Genomic DNA, 22,372 nt, shown 5'->3' with positions numbered 1-22,372 from the left:
TCAAGGCTTCAAATTTGTAGTTTCTACTGTTTGGCTATTTCCCCCATTCAACCAGTTTTCATGCAGTTTACATGAATGTATGGGAAATGGATCCGTATGTAGAACATGGGGAAATGGTGGAAACGGAATTTTACAGTACACACTACTAATTTGAAGCCTTTACTCCAGGATCATGTAATTCATGTTTTTTTTTTTGGGGGGGGGGGGGGGTTGCTGGGAGGATTTTTTTTGCTTTTTCGTGCAAAAAAGTGCAGATTTTGGACTCCCAGCCATTTCCCCCCCAAAAAACATGAAATCCCAGGTCTTAGGTATTCATTCTGGACTAAAGGCTTCAAATTGAGTAGTTTTCACTTTCACATGGCAACTGCATGTAGTTGCCAAATCTCACCACTAGATGACCCCCCAAGCCAAAAAGAGTGAAAGCCAGTGGAAACTACTAACCTTTACTCCACAATGAATGCCTAAAATCAGGGAATTAATGTTTTTTGGGGGAAATGACTGAGTCTAAAATCTGATTTTTTTCTTCTGTTTTCCATGTAAAAAGGCCTTTTTACTAGGGGTGGGGGGGGGGTAATCGATTCACTAAATTATCGTGATTTTTAATGTCACGACTTTTTCAATCGCTTTTTTATTACAGAAACAATCACTTTTCTTTTCTTTCTTTCTTTCTTCAAAGGGGCGAATTTCGACTAGTGTTTTAGGTAGAAATGCCCATCCCTTGTGCTCTATTAATAAGCGCCCGGGACATTAACAAAATTAATGTTACACACCACTTCCACAAATACAGACGTCTGCAATGTTAGTTTGCTGAATGCGGGGCAGCTCATTCACTGATTCACCTAACGTTACCGTTAAATGCTATTTAGGTTATATCTTTTTATTTGGTTATTTTAATTGATCAAAATCCAAGAACCCCTGGGAAAAACACACACTGTGGGTGGGGGCATAAATAAAGCGTAATCCCACTTCTCCAGGGACCACTACACCACTGCCTTCTGTAAAGAGGTATAGAGGCAAGTGTTGTTGTTGTCATTGTGTTGTTGTTCAGGTGGTTATGGTAACACTCCGGAGCAGAAGGTGGCGGTAATGCACCAATAAACTGGATGGCAAACGCCGTTATTTAAAACAAAAAGAAGATGATGCTATGCTGCTAGGCTCGACTGTGTTCGGCTCGGCTCGTCTGGTTGTGTTGTGTTGTCAGTCCAACATGAAGGAGACGGAGGGGCTGCGGCTCCGACGGCTGCACCGACCACAGGTCATCACCGACGACCTGCGAGAGCCCCGCTACCACTCCACCAGGTACACACACACACACGCACACTGGCAGGTGTTCTGTCATTCTATATGGAAAGATGGACTTACCTCTGTAAAGCCATTTCATTCAGATATCTTGCAGTGAGAAGACACGGGACCCATGATTTGGTTTTAACCTCGCCAAAATATATTGTTCGTTATTTAAGCCCCCTTCCCGACCAGCAGACACTCATTCAGGCTTTAACACGCTACCTCTCTACTACATGCGCAGAACCGCTAGCTTAGCTAGCACATCTCACAGCTGTTCACTGAGCTGCTGGGCAGGTAGCCGGTTAGCTAACATTAGCTGCTAAGCCGGTACATTTTGTTTCAGTGGGTTGTATATAAAAGTATTGAACCCATTGAAATGAGATGTGGGTCACCTGAGCAGCACACACACACACACACACACACACACACACACACACACACACAGGCGCCATGTAGCATGAGATGCATGACATCTAGTAAAGCGTAATGTGTTTATTTGTTACAGGGTTGCCAGGTCAGTGTGACAAAACCAGCACAATGGCCAAAAAACGTAGCAGCCCAATACCAGAAATCAAAATGTGCCCGTGCTAAACCATATACACATATACACTGCTTTAAAGTCCAACTGCATCGCTGTCATTGCCAAATGTCTTGTGATATCATCAAAGCAGCACCATACATGTGTAGCATGCCAGCATTAAAAGCAGGTAGTGCGGCTCGACGTTCCCTTAGGTTGTTTCATAGCAGTGGAATACACAGCTATATAAAGAATGAAGATACACAGCTGCACAACACCACACACACACACACACACACACACACACACACACACACACACACACACACACACACACACACACACACATACACAGCTGTCTAATGGGGGGAGGGGGGAGTCAGAGGAGCCTCCAGTTATTCCATAACCAATCAGAAATAAACATCTGCTGCCAGGCCCGGCGTTAGGGGGGGGCCAGACCGGGCCGGGCCCCCCCATTCCCCCATTCAAAAAAAATAATATTTGGGCTAAAAACGTTTTTCTGTTTTAAAGTTTAAAACGGAATCTGGCTGTCATTAGGCATTGATTAACTGAATGCTATTGCTAACTGTTACTTTGAACATCCATTTGCAATGATTCTGGCTGGATATTAACTATTGTAAATTTGTCACAATGAATGCAATTTGTGCACAATGTGTAAATACATTTAATATTAATTGTTTAGGCCTAATTATTTGTAAAGTCACAACACATTAGAGATGTGTGTAGTTCTTCATAGATTTAGCCTCTTCATTTTGCTCTCAAATGCACCAGGTTGACGAATTTTACTTTAAAATGTACAAAATCTTCCGGGGGAGAATCCCCCCAGACCCCCCTTGGGTAGCTTGGCCCCCCCAAGCTAGGGGCAGGCCCCCTCTGTAACTTGGGTCTGGAGCCGGGCCTGTCTGCTGCTGACACTGATGCTTCCTTACAGAGAACAGGAGATAGTTTCATTAAATATAACAACAGGGGCCACAATATATATCAGACCGATACGTTATCAGATAATGGAACATTTAGATTAGGGCTGGGCAGTATGGTTGAAATCAATGTCACGATAATCACGGTTCATCTCGACTCGCTTTTAGTACTTTTAGTAGCACCACTTGGTGTTCCACTGCAGATAGTGCCACCTCAATGTAATGTATGTATGGAATGATTGAATTGATTGAAGTTGACGGTAGGGCTGCACGATATTGGAAAAAACAGACATTGCAATATATTTGGTTTCTGCGATATATATTGCGATATGAAAGAATACAGGAATTTTCACCAAATGACTTGATTAGCTCATCAAGCCTTGTCCCTTTAAGAAGGTAGTGGGTAACCTGCATGGGTGACATAGTAGCAACAGTGTTTTTAGCTGCAGCCAGAGTGATTGGCAGGATGCTAGTGTGCCAATGCTGGGTATCAACCAGCAAAAGAGTTATAGCATGACATGTTTGAGTTACTTTGCCTTATCCTATGACATTGCGCGTTATGCGATGTGAGTATTGCGCATGCGCACATTGCGATGACGATGCTGAAACGATATATTGTGCAGCTCTAGTTGACGGTGTGTGTGTTGACTCTTACAGTACGTACAGTGGGAAGGTTTTCAGTGTGACACTGCTGTCTCTGTGTGTGTGTGTTGACTCTTACAGTACGTACAGTGGGAAGGTTTTCAGTGTGACACTGCTGTCTCTGTGTGTGTGTTGACTCTTACAGTACGTACAGTGGGAAGGTTTTCAGTGTGACACTGCTGTCTCTCTGTGTGTGTGTTGTCTCTTACAGTACGTACAGTGGGAAGGTTTTCAGTGTGACACTGCTGTCTCTGTGTGTGTGTTGTCTCTTACAGTACGTACAGTGGGAAGGTTTTCAGTGTGACACTGCTGTCTCTGTGTGTGTGTGTTGTCTCTTACAGTACGTACAGTGGGAAGGTTTTCAGTGTGACACTGCTGTCTCTCTGTGTGTGTGTTGACTCTTACAGTACGTACAGTGGGAAGGTTTTCAGTGTGACACTGCTGTCTCTGTGTGTGTGTTTTCTCTTACAGTACGTACAGTGGGAAGGTTTTCAGTGTGACACTGCTGTCTCTGTGTGTGTGTGTGTTGTCTCTTACAGTACGTACAGTGGGAAGGTTTTCAGTGTGACACTGCTGTCTCTCTGTGTGTGTGTTGTCTCTTACAGTACGTACAGTGGGAAGGTTTTCAGTGTGACACTGCTGTCTCTGTGTGTGTGTTGACTCTTACAGTACGTACAGTGGGAAGGTTTTCAGTGTGACACTGCTGTCTCTGTGTGTGTGTTGACTCTTACAGTACGTACAGTGGGAAGGTTTTCAGTGTGACACTGCTGTCTCTGTGTGTGTGTTGTCTCTTACAGTACGTACAGTGGGAAGGTTTTCAGTGTGACACTGCTGTCTCTGTGTGTGTGTGTTGACTCTTACAGTACGTACAGTGGGAAGGTTTTCAGTGTGACACTGCTGTGTGTGTGTGTGTGTGTTGTCTCTTACAATACGTACAGTGGGAAGGTTTTCAGTGTGACACTGCTGTCTGTGTGTGTGTGTGTGTGTGTGTGTGTGTGTGTGTGTGTTGACTCTTACAGTACGTACAGTGGGAAGGTTTTCAGTGTGACACTGCTGTCTGTGTGTGTGTGTGTGTGTTGTCTCTTACAATACGTACAGTGGGAAGGTTTTCAGTGTGACACTGCTGTCTGTGTGTGTGTGTGTGTGTGTGTTGACTCTTACAGTACGTACAGTGGGAAGGTTTTCAGTGTGACACTGCTGTCTGTGTGTGTGTGTGTGTGTGTTGACTCTTACAGTACGTACAGTGGGAAGGTTTTCAGTGTGACACTGCTGTCTCTCTGTGTGTGTGTTGACTCTTACAATACGTACAGTAGGAAGGTTTTCAGTGTGACACTGCTGTCTCTGTGTGTGTGTGTTGTCTCTTACAGTACGTACAGTGGGAAGGTTTTCAGTGTGACACTGCTGTCTCTGTGTGTGTGTGTGTTGTCTCTTACAGTACGTACAGTGGGAAGGTTTTCCGCGTGACACTGCTGTCTCTGGGCTGCTTCCTGCTGCTCCCCGTGCTGGTGGTCGTCCTCATCCTGGAGTCGCCCATCCAGCCCGACGTCTTCAGGTACAACAAGTCACTGAAAACAACAACAAGTCACTGGGGCAAAAATCTAAATCATAGAGAGCCCATTTACAGCTGGCATTAAACTGTCATCTAAATGCATGTTAATTTAAGGTGTAAACGCGTTGTGATTAGGGCATTCACAGACTAGTCGACTAGTAAAACCACTAGTCGACACTGCTTGGTAGTCGACTAGTCGTTTAATTTTTTTTTTTTTTTTTTTTTTTTTTTTATCTTTAAGAAAGAACATGAGGTATTTACATGGACTATCCCATATCCCATATCCCCCACAAAGAACATCAAAACACAACAAAACAAAACAAGAAAACTGCATAAGATACACAATAATCCAAGAACAAACAAGACTATTGGACAAACAACCAAACAAAAACAATGCATTCAAAGTAAATACATAGATCTTGCCCTGTTGGCAGCTAGGAAATGCATAGCTTTAAATTGGAAAGCATCCAATCCCCCAGCTGTAGTTCACTGGTGGAAAAGAACTCTCAAGCTACCATACGTTGGATAACATTTACCGGTACTACAAGAGCAAAGGCAGATTCTTAGACATCCCCAAAATATGGCAACCACATACAGAGTTTGACTTTAAGAACTTTTTACCCCAGTGTCATTAGGCTTATCAGGATAGGAGCTGAATGCATTGTTTTTGTTTGGTTGTTTGTCCAATAGTCTTGTTTGTTCTTGGATTATTGTGTATCTTATGCAGTTTTCTTGTTTTGTTTTGTTGTGTTTTGATGTTCTTTGTGGGGGATATGGGATATGATAGTCCATGTACAGTATGTTGTGTAAATACCTCATGTTCTTTCTTAAAGAAAGAAAAGAAAAAAAAGACTAGTCGGCTACCTTTAGGGACGACTAGTCGACTAGTAAAATTCACTAGTCGTGAATGCCCTAGTTGTGATCAGAATAGAGTGCCAAAGTCACGCCCTCTTCCGGGTTCAGCATGCGTCCTAAGGGATTTCATCCGCCATTCATTTGTATGCCTCCGCCGGCGATAGCCAGGCCGGAGGCATTATGGATTCGGGTTGTCCGTACCTATGTACGTACGTCCGATGTTCGTTAACGAGATATCTGAGGACGCCTTGACGGAATTTCATCAAACTTGCCTCAAACGTCGACTTGGACTGAAGGATGGATTTTTGTGGTCAAAGTTCAGGGTCACTGTGACCTCACGAACGCCATTGCCAAGTTCGTTAACGCGCTATCTCAGGAACGGCTTGACGGAATTTCTTCCAATTTGGCTCAAACGTCGACTTGGACTCAAGGATGAACTGATTAGATGTTGGTAATCAAAGGTCAAAGGCCAAGGTCACTGTGACCTCTCAAACGCAATTTTCAAGTTTGTTAACGCGATATTTCAGGAACGCCTGCACAGAATTTCATCAAATTTGCCTCAAACGTCCACTTGGACTCAAGGATGAACTGATTAGATTTTGGAGCTTAAAGGTCAAAGTTCAAGGTCACTTTCACCTCATGAACCCTATTTCCAAGCTCTTTAATGCGATAGCTCAATAATGCCTTGGCAAAATTTCGTACAATTTGTCTCAAACGTCTACTTGGACTCAACGTTTTTCTTTATGTTTTGCGTGTGTGTGTGTGTGTGCTCGCGCGCAGCCTGGCAGAGCCTCCTATGATGAGCGGATGCTACGAGCCTAACCTGAAGCTGAGGGAGGCTGAGCGGCTGTTTGAAGACCAGATCACCGGACCGGAGTCTGTCACCAACATCGGAGGTCACACACACACACACACACACACACACACACACACACACAGGCATATATGCACTTTGTTGTTTCAAATTGGTTTTCTTGGAGAAAACTTGGAGCTGCAAGTCAAGAAAACACAATGTTTATTTTCTTACGTAAGTGAAATCATATCAGGTGAGATTAAGTTGGAAAACGAGCAGAGCGTTTTGTCCTGCTTCCCTACCACTGACAAGCCAATCAGAGTGATTTCTCTATCCCTGACCAGCCAATCAGAGTGATTTCTCTATCCCTAACCAGCCAATGAGAGTGATTTCTCTATCCCTGACCAGCCAAACAGAGTGATTTCTCTAGCCCTGACCAGCCAATCAGAGTGATTTCTCTATCCCTGACCAGCCAATGAGAGTGATTTCTCTAGCCCTGACCAGCCAATCAGAGTGATTTCTCTCACCAACGACCCATTGTGTTGATTTCAGCGGCGCCGGCAGGGCTGTACAGTGCTACAGTTTTGCTAGCATTATGCTGTTATAAATTATTCTGTGCTAAGAGAAATATGTATCCACTCGCGCGGGTGCTACTGGAGCTTAAGAAGATACATTTCCTATGTATTGTTGCTACATACATGTTAATGATGGATAGTTTAAAGGTATACTATGCAATCATTAAAAAACTATTTTTTTTTTATCCTCATAGAAAACTTTCCCCTCAAAAACATCAACCCCAACCAGAGCATGCGAGCGGAGCATGGAGCGAGCGGGGAGCGGGGAGTGGAGCGGGGGGATTTTGGCTTGAGCGGTGAGCGGAGCGAAAGTTGGAGCGGCACCGATCACCCGCTCAGTCGCGCTCCAGTTTCGATCACAACATGTTCAAACCAGAATGCATCGGTGCGTGGCCATGCCCACTATTTTCTTGCCAGCTGCTGCGAGACGAGAAGGAAGAGAAACGAACATGCAGCCGACTCTGCTGAGCTCATGTTATTTGTAGTGAGCAATGCCCATTGCCCAGGCGTTTAAACGCAAATGAAAACACCCTGGCCTTTTTATCGCTTTTATTCTTTTGAGCGGAGCGGTGAGTGCGAGCGGGTGAAATCTGTATGGAGCAGGTGGAAAGGGCCGCCCCGCGAGCGAGGAGCGGTAATTATCACCGCTCCACTCCGCTCACATGCTCTGACCCCAACACACTAAATACATTGGCAGTGTGTTTGTTGTATCACGCTGCCCCCTGCCTGATTCCGGCGCTGTTTACACATTACATTACATTACATTTACATTACGTCATTTAGCAGATGCTTTTGTACAATATCAATTTGTCAACAGTACAGAAAACCACTATGCAACACAATCAATGACAGCTAAGATATTTTGATAGACTAGCACCATGTAGGAAGTAGTTTGAGAAGGAATAAGTAACATGTAGCATTAGTATTTTTTTTTTTTTTTTTTTTAGATGTTAGTTCAAGAAGGGCCCAGGTGTAGCCTGAAAAGGTGAGTTTTTACACTTTGTTTATATGTAAATGTAAACAATGCCTAACCATGCAAGTACACACATGGGGCTGCGTCTGTCCACATAAACACACTGCCACAGTATTGTGTGCATGAAAATTGATGTAGAAGGAATCTCCTGCGCTACAGCCCCTCCACAAAGGGAGGTCGGTGCTCTCAGAGGAGGACAGGATACTAGAAACAGTTGAAGTTTCGACACGAGCAGCATCTTCTTCAGAGTCAAAAACAAGTTGAAGTGACTGGAGCACACGAAATCACTGGCAAACAAATTTAATAAGGTACAAAAAATGACGTTTCGACGCAAGCAGCGTCTTCTTCAGAGTCATGAAAATGTATGTTTTTGTGGGAAAACTTTTCTATAAGGATAAAAAAAAATGAAAAAGTTGCATAGTATAGCTTTAATGAATAATAATGCATCATATTTTATTTGTTATATTTTGTGAGTAATATCTTTTGACACTCTGTCCTCTGATCTGAGATCCAGTGGTCAGATTGAATTTATGAATACAGCCATTTAAGATTTTGCAACAGTTGCTGTTAAAGCAATTTCTATTCTTAATTGAACAAAAACTGATAAGAATATCGATAATCAGTATCAGTAACTAGTAGTAGTAGTGTGTAACGGCGTTGTGTAGGTGGTATTTGCAGCAACCCATGTTAAGGGCTTGTCCAGGGGTGGGATACGAACCGCCGAGTCCGACCTTCGGCTTGGGAGTCCGACATGTTAACCGCCACGCCAAGAGAGCTAGCTCCCTTGGCGGAGCTGATTAACATGCCTTTATACTGGAGAGTGAGTTTAACCAATCCACTCGCTACCACTCGGGACTCACGAGGAATCCGCGCTGATTCAACTCGGTTACATATGTTACCAAATTAATTTCGACAAATAGCATACCATATGACATTTTTAGCTAGCACCATCTAGCTAGCTTCATCTGACATTCACACTACCACTTAATAAAGTAAGCGTACAGCCCTGTGAACAAAAGGAACGAAAATGCATTGCAACACCGAGGCTCCTCCCACTGTCCCCACCGGGCTGCCTGAGTCCAATTCGAAGCGTATTACTCTTAGCTTGAATTTAAATGTGAACATTATCACACAAAGCCTGTCACAGACTGAGAATCTCTCTCTCTCCCTCCTCTCTCTCTCTGTCTGTCTGTGTCTCTCTCTCTCTCTCTCTCTCTCCCTCCTCTCTCTCTCTGTCTGTCTGTGTCTCTCTTTTTCCCTCCTCTCTCTCTCTCTCTCTCTCTCTCTCTCTCTGTCTCTGTCTCTCTCTCTCTCTCTCTCTCTGTAGACGTTCTGTACTCAGGAACAGCGGATGGGAAGATTGTGAAGCTCGTCGGCCGGAGAATCCATGTGGTGACGAGACTGGGAAAGCCACCATGTGGTGAGAAACACCTGGGCTACTTCCATGCTATTTAGTAGGCAAAAAAAAAATTAGTATGTCCCAATACATAGTATGTCAGATGCAGTATGCCAAGAGTACCAGGATGTTGTACTACATCAGCTCCTATTTCGCAGTATGGATCGATGCATGCTGCGGCAGCCAATCTGCCCCACAATCCTTTGCGCAGCGGAAGTTACGTCGCTCTGACTGAGCTGCGTGTATAATCCACGCCCACCTCCATGACGCCGTGAACACGTCAATAACTATGATAAAAACACTGACAGAAATATGCACGTTATTATACTGTTAAGAATGAGACTGCATGTAAGTATCATCACGTCAGTTTATTAGAAACAACAACATACATTACAATATAACAGCAACAGAGCTCTCCGGAGCCTCCGACGGTGCGCACGTCTCTGGAGAGCTTGGCGAGAGGCGATGCTGCTGCTCAAATATGTATTTAGATCGCCAGGCATTTTGACAGGTTTGAGCACAAACAAACTCAAATGTGGCATATTTTATTTAAAAGAAAATCTTTGTGTTACTGTGACTGGGTGGAGAAAGGTATTTGGTCTATTTTGCATTTAATGGATTCAAATGGTAATCTTCTCGAGTATAATAAGTTTATTGATAAATACAATGTGAATTGCACAAAAAGACAATACTCGGTGGTTATTAAAGCGATTCCACAAGCAATGGTGAATACGGTTAAAGGGATGTTGCTGTATAATGTTTTCGTTCCACAGCTACCTTCACTGTGTATTGACGGTATCAAATTGAAGGAGAAAAAATGCACAAACAAATTTATAAGAAGTACTCTTACTTCTGTAATCTTTCCTTTACCAATAAAAAGGAAAAATCTGTTAAAAGATTATCCTGAAGAGATAAGAATTAGAATTCAAACTAGATACCTCACTCTCCCCATCCCACCCAAAGCTAAAGACACTCACTTTAAAGTAATGAATGATATTTATTAGGGATGTTCGATATTGGCTTTTTTACCGATATCCGATATCCGATAATGTCCAACTCTTAACTCATTGAGTGCCAGCCACTTTTGGAGAACGGACGCTCCCAGTGCCAGAGTTTCAGAGCGTTTTCAGTGATTTCTCGAGGCCCACAGAATATTGTGTGATATTACTATGTAAACACCGAACACGCAAAAAGAACAAGGAGACTCTATTGTATCATCAGCAAAAAAAAGTTTATTGATACCATTTTCCGTTCTTTAGTTATCAGCCGGAGAAGATAGGTCAAAAACAGCAAAAACATGCATTTCTATCTAGAAGCTGAGATATTCAGCCTTTTGTGAAATGCAGCATTTCAAGCACATTCACTGACTCTAGCTAATATTTTCTGATGTAGTGACCTGGTGTAGTTCTGTGGAGCCTGCGTGCCCCACCCCCCTCTCCCCCACTCAGCTGCAAACTCCTCCCCACACGCACCCAGTCTATTTTTGGAGCCTCCGTTTTTGCGCCGGGCGGCTCCCGGGCGGCTCACAGCGCGACAAGGAAATGCCAAACGGGACTGCAGGTAAAGGTTTGGCCCTTCGGCGTCGGGTGCTGCCTTTCTGGTGGGTAATCGTGTGGAGAAACTATATGCAGACAGACAGACAGAGGCAGAGGAGCTCAGTTGTGTGCGCGGATTGATTGCTGTTGGCAGGCACCGTCAAGCAGCAGCCAGAGCAATCTACATGGCTCTGGGCTGCAGCATGAGCGGTTTCTCTTTGATCACGGCTTTTTCAGGCTGTATTCCTGACATTTCTGTAATCTGGAGAGCACTGTCGCCACCTAAGGGTTCTGTAAAATAGGTTAGACACATTCAATAGCTCCCATATTGTAAGACGCGATGTAAGAGGCTTAGATCGACATCCCCCCGTCAAAAAACGCAATTGACGACTTTAGTCGTCAATGGCACTCTACGTCACTAAATGAATTGACGACTAAAGTCATCATTGGCACTCAATGAGTTAATTTCCGATACCGATATCAACCGATATCAACCGATACCGATATAAGCGGGCTTTTTTTCCACCAAAATTTCACGTAACAAGTTACATAATGTAGCTTAATGTAGCTGAATAGTTTAATATATAATATGCATGTTGTGTTAAAGTTGTAAGTGTTAGAGAAGCGAGCTTGTGACCAGAAGGTCGTCGGTTCAATCCCCGGGACCGGCAGGATAAATCTGGGTGGGGAAAGTGAAAAGGCAGCGCTTGCCCCTCCCTCATTACCACCACTGAGGTGCCCTTGAGCAAGGCCCTTAACCCCAACCGCTCCAGTGGAGCTGCTCAGTGGCCAACAGATCAGACTGTGGTTGTACTGGTCAGCTTCCAGGTATGAATGTGTGTGTGAATGTGAACAGGGCACTCCTGAAAAAGAGAGCATTGCTCTCAGTGAGACTCCCCCTGTATTAAAAAAAAAAAAAATCGGCATGAAAACCGATACCGATATTTTCCGATATCGATTTTTTTATGCTAATATCGGTAGGCCGATAATATCGGACATCCCTAATATTTATCCATGTAATGAGTTTCTGAGACAAAGATTTAACCTTGATATGAACAACTGTAGATTTTGTGATTCTGATATTGAGACTGTAGCATCTGTATTTTGTTTGTAATTATTCTAGATCTTTTTGGGATTTGTTTCAAAATTGGATATCTGAAAAAGACCCTCAATCGCCCAATTTAGAATATAATGATATTCAATTTGGAGTTATAATGAAAGATAAACAAATTGAAATGATGTACAATAGTTTAATTATTATGGCTAAACAATTTATTCACCGATGTAGATTTCAAACTGCCAGACCCCTGTTCTTAGTATTCATGAATGAGATAATTAACTTTAAGAAAGCCTTGAAATATGTTAAAACCAAACAAGCATGGAGTGTGTACCAAAACATGCATATCTTGATTCCTGTTTAGAACTCTGACTTAATGTTTGTGTTTTTGCTTTATTTATTTTATTTTGTTGTTTATTTGATTGTCTGTTCCAATTTTGTAAATGCTTAGTCTGAATTGTTTGTATAATGTACTGTTTGTTATTGCCAGACTTTGTTTATTGAAAAAAAAAAAAAAAAAAAAACTCAAATGTGGCGCTGCGGACGTCGGCGGAAGTGAGCAAGAGGTCGGAGTTCAGGAAGCTCACGTGACGACAGATGTAGTGTGTCCCAATAGTATGCATTTTGCATGCATGCTACACACTACAATCCATACTTTGTGAGGGCAGCGGCAGTACATACTACAAGAAAGAAGTACAAGTATGGGTATTGGAACGCAGCCCTGGTCTGGTTTGGCTCAGTTTAATTGAAGGTGTTTTCAGAGCAGCCAGACCGGTTCTTTGATTCTCATCAAATGCAAAAAATGCTCCCTCATCCTCCTTGACCTGAGTGCAGCCTTCGATACTGTGAGCCATAACATCTTGCTCTCCCGACTCAAAGCTCTCGGTATCGAAGGCACCGCACTCAGCCGGTTCCAGTCCTACCTCGGCACAGTGGCTCAGTGGTTAGTACTGTTGCCTCACAGCAAGAAGGTCCCGGGTTCGAACCCCGGTCCATCCCAGGTCCTTTCTGTGTGGAGTTTGCATGTTCTCCACGTGTTCGTGTGGGTTTTCTCCGGGTGCTCCGGTTTCCTCCCACCACCTAAATACATGTATGTTAGGGTCAATAGTCCTGTCAGTGCCCCTGACCAAGGCAATGGCAAAAGAACTGGAGTTGGTCCCCGGGCGCTGCACTGCGGCTGCCCACTGCGGCTGCCCACTGCGGCTGCCCACTGCTCCTAGTTCTAGGAAGGTTCCTAGTAGAGGATGGGTCAAATGCAGAGGATGAATTTCCCCATGGAGGATGAATAAAGGATCACTTAACTTAACTTAAACTCAGCACCAAATCCACAGACAAACCCACCCCTCTCCCATATCAACTCCTGCGTGTCTGCAGTAAAAGTCTGGATGCAACACAACTTTCTACAACTCAACAGTGACAAAACTGAACTACTCCTCATGGGCTCCAAATCCACCCTCACCCCACTCACCATGGACTGCACCACGGTCTCCCCATCTTCCCAGGCCTCAGTGTGATCCTTGACCCCACCCTTTCCCTTGAGCCCCTCTTCCGTCAAATTGTCTTCATTCTACCATCTCCGCAATATCACCAAGAGCCGGTCCTCCCTTGCACATCCTGCTGCCGAAACACTCATCGACGCCTTCATCTCCTCCCGTCTCGATTACTGCAACTCACTCCTCTGTGGCATCAACTCCACCCTCATCAATAGACTCCAAACTGGTCCAGAACGCAGCCGCCCGACTCCTCACCCACACCAAATCCTGGCACCACATCACCCCAGTCCTAAAACGGCTCCACTGGCTTCCTGTCTCCTACCGGATCACCTACAAAATCCTGGTCATCACATACAAAGCTCTTCACTAACTGGCCCCCCCATATCTCACCGACCTCCTCTCCCTCTATCAACCCTCACAGTCCCTCAGATCCACCTCAGCCGGCCTTCTCTCCACCCCCAAGTCCAACCTCCGCAGTTTCGGTGACAGAGCCTTCTCCAGGGCAGCTCCCAGGCTCTGGAACTCCCTCCCCCGCTGACATCAGAGAATCAGAGTCCCTCACAGTTTTTCAATCCCGCCTCCAGTCTCATCTCTCCTCTGCCTTCTCTTAAGTCCCCCCCCCCCCCGCCTATCCCTGTGTGTCTGTGTCATGTTTGTCCATTGTCTGTTCCACTATCGTCGTCGCCTTACTAGTGTTTAGTGTAAAGTGTCTAGAGACCTTGAAAGGTGCTATATAAGTCCCATGTATTATTATTATTACCGTATTGTTATCATTGCGTGCAGCACCGGTTTCGGAGCACCAGGGGGCGGATATTTTACTCAGCAGCTTGAGCATGGCACCTAAATCTGCATTGAAATTTGTAGGGATGCACGATATATCGGCAATCATATCGGTATCGGCAGATGTTAGTAATTTTTTAACATATCGGCATCGGTCCGATGTTGCACTGTTAATATTTGTTATCTGTATCAACCAAAATGTTCACATTGAGAGGAACAATTTTGATAAATCTATGATTTATGGGCTTTTCCAAATGTTTTGGAAATAAAGAAATGCATAACTTCTTCAAATTCAGTGTTTACATGTGTTTTCCCGTATGTACAAAATGTTATTATCATAGAAATGTGTTTTTATACAGATCATATCGACATCGGTAAATATTGGTTATCGGCCATACCAGGCAGCAATGTTAATATCGGTTATCGGTATCGGCCAAAATCTTCACATTGGTCCATCCCTAGAAATGTGGTACCAGTAGTATCAATAGTGTAAAAGTACCGGTACCAAATCGGTACTGGGTTACGGGACCCAACCATAATTGTATGTGATGTGATGTGATGTGCACTGTGCAGGCTCCAGGGAGGATGAGGAGACGTGCGGCCGGCCCCTGGGCATCAGAGCCGGCCCCAACGGCACTCTGTTTGTAGCTGACGCTTACCTGGGCCTGTTCCAGGTCAACCCCACCACAGGTACACTGCTGTTTATATATACTTACCTGGGCCTGTTCCAGGTCAACCCCACCACAGGTACACTGCTGTTTATATATACTTACCTGGGCCTGTTCCAGGTCAACCCCACCACAGGTACACTGCTGTTTATATATACTTACCTGGGCCTGTTCCAGGTCAACCCCAACACAGGTACACTGCTGTTTATATATACTTACCTGGGCCTGTTCCAGGTCAACCCCAACACAGGTACACTGCTGTTTATATATACTTACCTGGGCCTGTTCCAGGTCAACCCCAACACAGGTACACTGCTGTTTATATATACTTACCTGGGCCTGTTCCAGGTCAACCCCAACACAGGTACACTGCTGTTTATATATACTTACCTGGGCCTGTTCCAGGTCAACCCCAACACAGGTACACTGCTGTTTATATATACTTACCTGGGCCTGTTCCAGGTCAACCCCAACACAGGTACACTGCTGTTTATATATACTTACCTGGGCCTGTTCCAGGTCAACCCCAACACAGGTACACTGCTGTTTATATATACTTACCTGGGCCTGTTCCAGGTCAACCCCAACACAGGTACACTGCTGTTTATATATACTTACCTGGGCCTGTTCCAGGTCAACCCCAACACAGGTACACTGCTGTTTATATATACTTACCTGGGCCTGTTCCAGGTCAACCCTAACACAGGTACACTGCCACTGGAGTGTTTCACATACACGTTTATTTGTCAATACCGCCACAATATCATCACAAAATCAAAAGTTGGTCAGTGTATAAAAATTGATAGGGGACTAACAAAATATCCACAATGGAATATATTGTGATACTTCCTCTTGTGATACATTATTGATACACTGGCGCCAAATATCAATATTCTTATTAAAACATGCTCTAAACATATTCCTCTGCACTATCAATGCGTTCCAGACAACTCGGTGGTCAGAATTTCCCAGTTAACATTTATGATTTCCGACCTCCAAGCGTTTTCAAGTAGGAACTCCGACTTTGAATGGCATTCCAGTGTACTTTTTCTAGTAGAGGTAGAAAAATCCAAAATCCCAAGTTGTCTGGGACGCACGATAAGACCAGATACCACTATTTTTACCGCAATAAACGGATGTGGATCAGCGTGTGAAATAGTTTTGTTTGGTCTCCTTGTGGTGTGGATAAGATAAGATAGTCTTTATTTTTATGCCTCTGCCGGCGATAGCCAGGCCAGAGGCATTATGGTTTCGGGTTGTCCGTCCGTCCGATGTTCATTAAATTGATATCTTGGGAACGCCTCGACGGATTTTCTTCCAATTTGGCTCAAACGTCTACTTGGACTCAAGGATGAACCGATTCGATTTTGAAGGTCAAATGTCAAGGTCACCATGACCTCTCGAACGCCATTTTCAAGCTCGTTAACGCAATATCTCAGGAACGCTTTGACGGAATTTCTTCGAATTTCCTCAAACGTCCACTTGGACTCAAGGATGAACTGATTAGATTTTGGTGGTCAAAGGTCAAAGTTCAAGGTCACTGACCTCACGAACGCCATTTCCAAGCTCGTTAACGCGATATCTCAGGAACGCCTTGACGGAATTTCTTCCAATTTGGCTCAAACGTCGACTTGGACTCAGGGATGAACTGATTCGATTTTGGTGGTCAAATGACAATGTCACTGTGTAATGCCATTTTCAAGCTCTTTAACGCGATATCTCCGCAACGCCTTGACGGAATTTCTTTGAATTTGCCTCAAACATCCACTTGGACTCAAGGATGAACTGATTACATTTTGGTGGTCAAAGTTCAAGGTCACTGTGACCTCACGAATGCTATCTTCTTGCTCTTTAACGCAATATCTCAGGAGCGCCTTTACGGACTTTCTTCACAAATGAGTTTGGGGCGTGGTCATCCCGGACCCATAGTAGGAAAAAAAATATTGTGCCCAAGATGGAGCTAGACAGAACTAGATCCCATTTTGTCTTCCCCTGCAGGCGAGGCGACGCGCCTGGTGTCGGGGGGGCAGCTGGTCTCTGGCAGGAGGCTGTCCTTCATCAACGACCTGGCAGTGACGCGGGACGGCAGGAAGCTGTACTTCACTGACTCCAGCAGCAGGTGGCAGCGCAGAGACTACCTGCTGCTCATCATGGAGGCCACCGCTGACGGACGGTACGAGCTCCGCTGGGAACGCCCCACCAGGGAGTCACAAATAACTTTTTGTCAGGGCGTCCGGGTAGTGTAGCGGTAGATTCCCTGCCTACCAACACGAGGGTCACGGGTTCGCACCTCTGTGTTACCTCTGGCTTGGTCGGGCGTCCATACAGGCACAATTGGCTGTGTCTGCGGGTGGGAAGCCAGGTTAGGTTAGGTTTATTGTTGTCCTTCGGAAATTATTTTTTGCATCTGTGGCAGTCAGACAAAATATATACAATACAAAACAGTTCAGTTATACAATACAATACAAAATAATGCAATACAGTCCATGTCTACCTGCCGTCAGACTAAGAGCAGTTAAATGAAAATCCGGATCATCATTGAGACCAAGTATAATCCCAGCTAGGGTTTCCTGTCTCTACCTGCACATTGCTTGTTCTTGCTTTGTCAGTTTCTGTTTGTGAGCTGCAGTGCTGCTCAGACATGTTGTGCAAAATATTGAAGAAAAGAAGAAACTATTTTCAACCCAATGTGAGTAACGTCTAGGGCTGCACAATTAATCGTATTTTCATCGTCATCGCAATATGAACATGCGCAATAAACACATCGCAAAGACTGCCTGAAACGCAATGAATAACAAAAGTGGTTTTATTTACATGCGTCATGCATTCCCACTCAGCATCTGATAATTTTAGCCGTTTTCACACATGCTTACAGGAAAATTACCTGTAAATCAATATCGGCCATTTCCCGGAATTTCCCTTCACACCTGAGCGCTCGCATGTGTGAATATATAGTCGTCAAATAGCCTGTATGTTGGGGGGCGGGGGGCTTATTTTGGGGGTCGGCAAAACTCCGATGGTGAAATAAGTTCGCTTGTCACACAATAAATCACACTCGTTTGACGTAAGAGTATGTTGTATCCTTCACATTCGCTCATGGGCTGCAGTGCAGAGTAGTATCCAGGCAGCGTCAAGCCAGCGTAATAAACACAGCCGATTTTCCCCCTCCCCTTTCTGCTCGAGAGAGGCCAGTACTTCAGTCCTCCGCACTTCGCAGCAGCCCGACACAGGACAGACACAGCGAGAATGGCAGCGGCTTGCAAGCCGCCCAACGCTTGTATGTATGTAGAGAAAGCAAATGCACGAAGCGAAATGTCGAAGTAGTTTGCTTTGATGTGCGCGAATGATTAGATGATGCACGCTGGAAGTGAACGTTAAGCGACGTGTGTACACCTCGCCCATGAGAGAAGGACCGGCAAATGACTGGACCCGTTTCACACTTCAGCCTGACTGGCTCGAAACTGGTGAAAAGTCTGCGATGACGGGGTCGGGCTTATACCGGAAAACAACTTTCACACTCCAAGGCATTAGACCGCTTTCCGGTCATTTAACGGTAAAAAGTGCATGTGTGAAAACGGCTTCTGTATGGTGTTGTAAATCCAGCGTACACCTTTCCCTTGCAACAGTGCGAGTCAGTGTGTATTTCAGTTCTTTATTCAGTGGGCATAGGCTATGTTTGGGGTCTATGTTAGCATTATTAAAGCAGAAAGACATAGGAACTGTATAGCTAATATGCATACTTTAATATCTGTTTATTTATCGCAAGTCGTATCATCATCGCTATATTGAACAATGTTATCGCACATCGCAGATTTTCCTCATATCGTGCAGGCCTAGTAACGTCACATGTTTTATTCCTCTGTTTGGCTGCAGTGTGTTGCTTTCTGTGTGATATTCGAGCCGCTACACAGCGTCATCATCACCATAGCCGTTACCTTTATCTATTTAAGTTATCTTTATTTTTGTGGCATTGGCTATACCAATGTTTTTGTTCAATGTTTTTTAGGAATCAAAGCATTTTCTACTGTCGACTTGTGAGAAAAACAGCTAAAAATCATAGAAATGTGAACTGTGTGTGTGTGTGTGTGTGTGTGTGTGTGTGTGTGTGTAGTGTGTTGGAGTATGACCTGGATACCCGGGAGCTGACGGTGGTGATGGAGAACCTGCGCTTTCCTAACGGCATCACACTGCTGCCGGACGAGGAGTCTGTGCTGGTGGCCGAGACCACCATGGCCCGCATCCGCAGGTCTACACACACACACACACACGCACACAGCAGAACCTAGACCACCATGGCCCGCATCCGCAGGTCTACACACACACACACACACACACACACACACACACACACACACACACACACACACACACACACACACACACATCTATATCTAAGTTTCTGACACTGTCAGAATTGGTTCCAGACTATCTTTGGTCACAGACTGTGTAGGGTTAGGGTTAGACTGTGACAACAATCGTTGAACCTCTCTCTCTGCACGATGCAGGACGAGAGTTTTTGTAGCTCTGACCAAAGATATGTCCACGTTTCTTTCGTCACGTTGGTCATCTTACGCACAGCCCAAAAAAATCACACAGTGTGAAGGAGCTTTAGGCCTTGTTCACACTGCCAGCACAAATCAGCTTTTTTGCCGTATCAGATTGATTTGAGAAAGTCTGGAAAAAAATCTCTCTCTCGCTCGCTCACTCTCTCTCTCTCTCTCTCGCTCTCTCTTGCTCGCTCACTCTCTCTCTCTCTCTCTCTCAGAGTTCATGTGTCTGGTCTTAATAAAGGAGGAATGGACACGTTTGTGGACAACCTGCCTGGTTTCCCTGACAACGTGCGTCCCAGCTCGTCGGGGGGGTACTGGGTGGTGATGTCATCGGTCCGGCCCAATCCCGGCTTCTCCCTGCTGGACTTCCTGTCCCAGAGGCCGTGGCTCAAGAAACTCATCTTCAAGGTCAGAATTTATACCGCCTCAAAATGACTCGGAACTCTGAAGTTTCAACTCCCAGATTTCCGACTTCTGCAGCACACATCATGTCTGAGCTAGCTAGCTACCGTTAGCAAACACTAGCTAGCTAGCTAATTTAATATAGTAATGTGTACAGATGACTCGACCATGTTTTGTGCTGTATCAACATGTAGAGAACTAAATGAAGTACTATGCAATGAATTAAAAGCTGTGTCTGATTGGGTAGATCTTGAATGTATCCAAGACAAAGTGCCTTGTCTTTGGCACTAGAACAATGCTTGCTAGTCATTTATAGAGTCTCCAGCCAGTGGAACATAACATAACAATGGTACATGCATTGTTTATTTATCTGATATTTGGATTGCTTTAACTTTTAACTGTGTAAGTTTTGACGGGACTGACGGGGTGTCAGTCGATGTTTGTATGTCAGTCGTTTGTCTGTATGCTGTCAGTGTATTTAATAATAATAATCCCCCCCTCAGCTCTGAATAAACTAAACTTATCCCTCTGCTCCTTGTTGACCCAACCCCCCCCCCCCCCCCCCCCCCCCCGCCCAGCTCTTCAGTCAGGACGTCCTGCTGAAGCTGGTTCCTCGGTACAGTCTGGTGGTGGAGCTGCATGATGGAGGCGTGTGCACGCGCAGCTTCCACGACCCGCACGGCCTTGTGGCGCCACACATCAGCGAGGCTCATGAGCACGCGGGCAGCCTGTACCTGGGCTCCTTCAGCTCGCCATTCCTCTGCAAGCTGGACCTGCACCGCGTCTGACCAACACACACACACACACACACACACACAACTCGGCTCGACTGATTTGGGCCGATACTAGGGATGCACGATATTGGATTTTGTGTCGTTGTGCAGATATTTTCCAACTATCTTGATACTTGAACTTATCCCGATATATGCACCAGTGTTATATATGATATATGCACCAGTGTTATATATGATATATGCACCAGTGTTATATATGATATATGCACCAGTGTTATATATGATATATGCACCAGTGTTATATATGATATATGCACCAGTGTTATATATGATATATGCACCAGTGTTATATATGATATATGCACCAGTGTTATATATGATATATGCACCAGTGTTATATATGATATATGCACCAGTGTTATATATGATATAATGCACCAGTGTTATATATGATATATGCACCAGTGTTATATATGATATATGCACCAGTGTTATATATGATATATGCACCAGTGTTATATATGATATATGCACCAGTGTTATATATGATATAATGCACCAGTGTTATATATGATATATGCACCAGTGTTATATATGATATAATGCACCAGTGTTATATATGATATATGCACCAGTGTTATATATGATATAATGCACCAGTGTTATATATGATATATGCACCAGTGTTATATATGATATAATGCACCAGTGTTATATATGATATATGCACCAGTGTTATATATGATATATGCACCAGTGTTATATATGATATATGCACCAGTGTTATATATGATATATGCACCAGTGTTATATATGATATATGCACCAGTGTTATATATGATATATGCACCAGTGTTAATTCCGTCAACGAAAACTATGATGAAAAATGTTTGTAGACTACCTATTTTCACTGATGAAAACTAGACGTTATAAAAATTACAAAACATATGAGGAAATCTATTGACATTTTCGTCAATGAATAAGAGGAGAAAATGTTAAGGAGGGATGAATTGGCAAGAGATCCAATCAGAAGAGAAGAATAAGAAGTTAAATAGTTAAATCTGTGTCTGTATTGCACGCTCAAACCGTAATACCATTCCATGATAACAGATTAATAGATATTTCCAATAAGTTGGAAATTCTAAAGAAACAATAATTACTGTTTTGGTTGACTAAGATGAGACTAAAATACTCAGACTTTTAGTCGACTAAAACTTCACTAAATAATACAAACAGGATGGGGTTGACTAAAAATGAGGAAAAACTAAGAACATTTGACAGAGGACTAAGATTAAATAAATAAAAATAGCTGTCAAAATTAACACTAATATGCAGACATTTTTCTCCCTTCACCTTATTTCAGAGAACTGAACTGTGGAATTAACACATTATTATACCTACTGGCCCACTGGCAGATGTAGACAAACACAATGCTTTTCTGAATGTACACATTCACTGGGCAAAATATGAAAACTACTTTAGGTTAACCAATTTAGGTTATGTAAAACATGCCATATTTTTTATTTACATTTTGTTTCAAACAAAACTAAGTCTTTATTAGTTAAAGACTGAAATGAAAAATCAGGTGTTCTTCTTGTTCCTTCAGTTGGATGTTTGAGCTTCACTGTGCT

At 43.9% G+C, this 22,372-nt stretch overlaps 1 protein-coding gene across 2 annotated transcripts; it reads left to right on the top strand.

The window, feature by feature from the left end:
- Positions 1-1,196: 1,196 nt before the first annotated feature.
- On the top strand, positions 1,197-20,795 carry apmap (adipocyte plasma membrane associated protein; the record flags this gene model as incomplete). Of its 2 annotated transcripts, none has more annotated exons than XM_083650466.1 (9): positions 1,197-1,299; positions 4,817-4,933; positions 6,566-6,681; positions 9,454-9,546; positions 14,961-15,077; positions 17,054-17,228; positions 19,167-19,301; positions 19,821-20,013; positions 20,586-20,795. In XM_083650466.1, the coding sequence occupies exons 1-9, from the start codon at positions 1,208-1,210 to the stop codon at positions 20,793-20,795; spliced, it is 1,248 nt and encodes a 415-aa protein (XP_083506592.1). In that variant the 5' UTR covers positions 1,197-1,207. The 2 variants fall into 2 exon arrangements, with proteins under 2 accessions (XP_083506592.1, XP_083506593.1); XM_083650467.1 differs by having other exon boundaries at positions 20,594-20,732.
- Between the last annotated feature and the right edge of the window lie 1,577 nt (positions 20,796-22,372).

Source organism: Poromitra crassiceps (assembly GCF_964638095.1).
Source record: "Poromitra crassiceps genome assembly, chromosome: 14".
NCBI classification, from domain to species: domain Eukaryota; kingdom Metazoa; phylum Chordata; class Actinopteri; order Beryciformes; family Melamphaidae; genus Poromitra; species Poromitra crassiceps.
The sequence above is the reverse complement of the archived record's forward strand: the minus strand, read 5'-3'. Positions and strand labels throughout refer to the sequence as shown.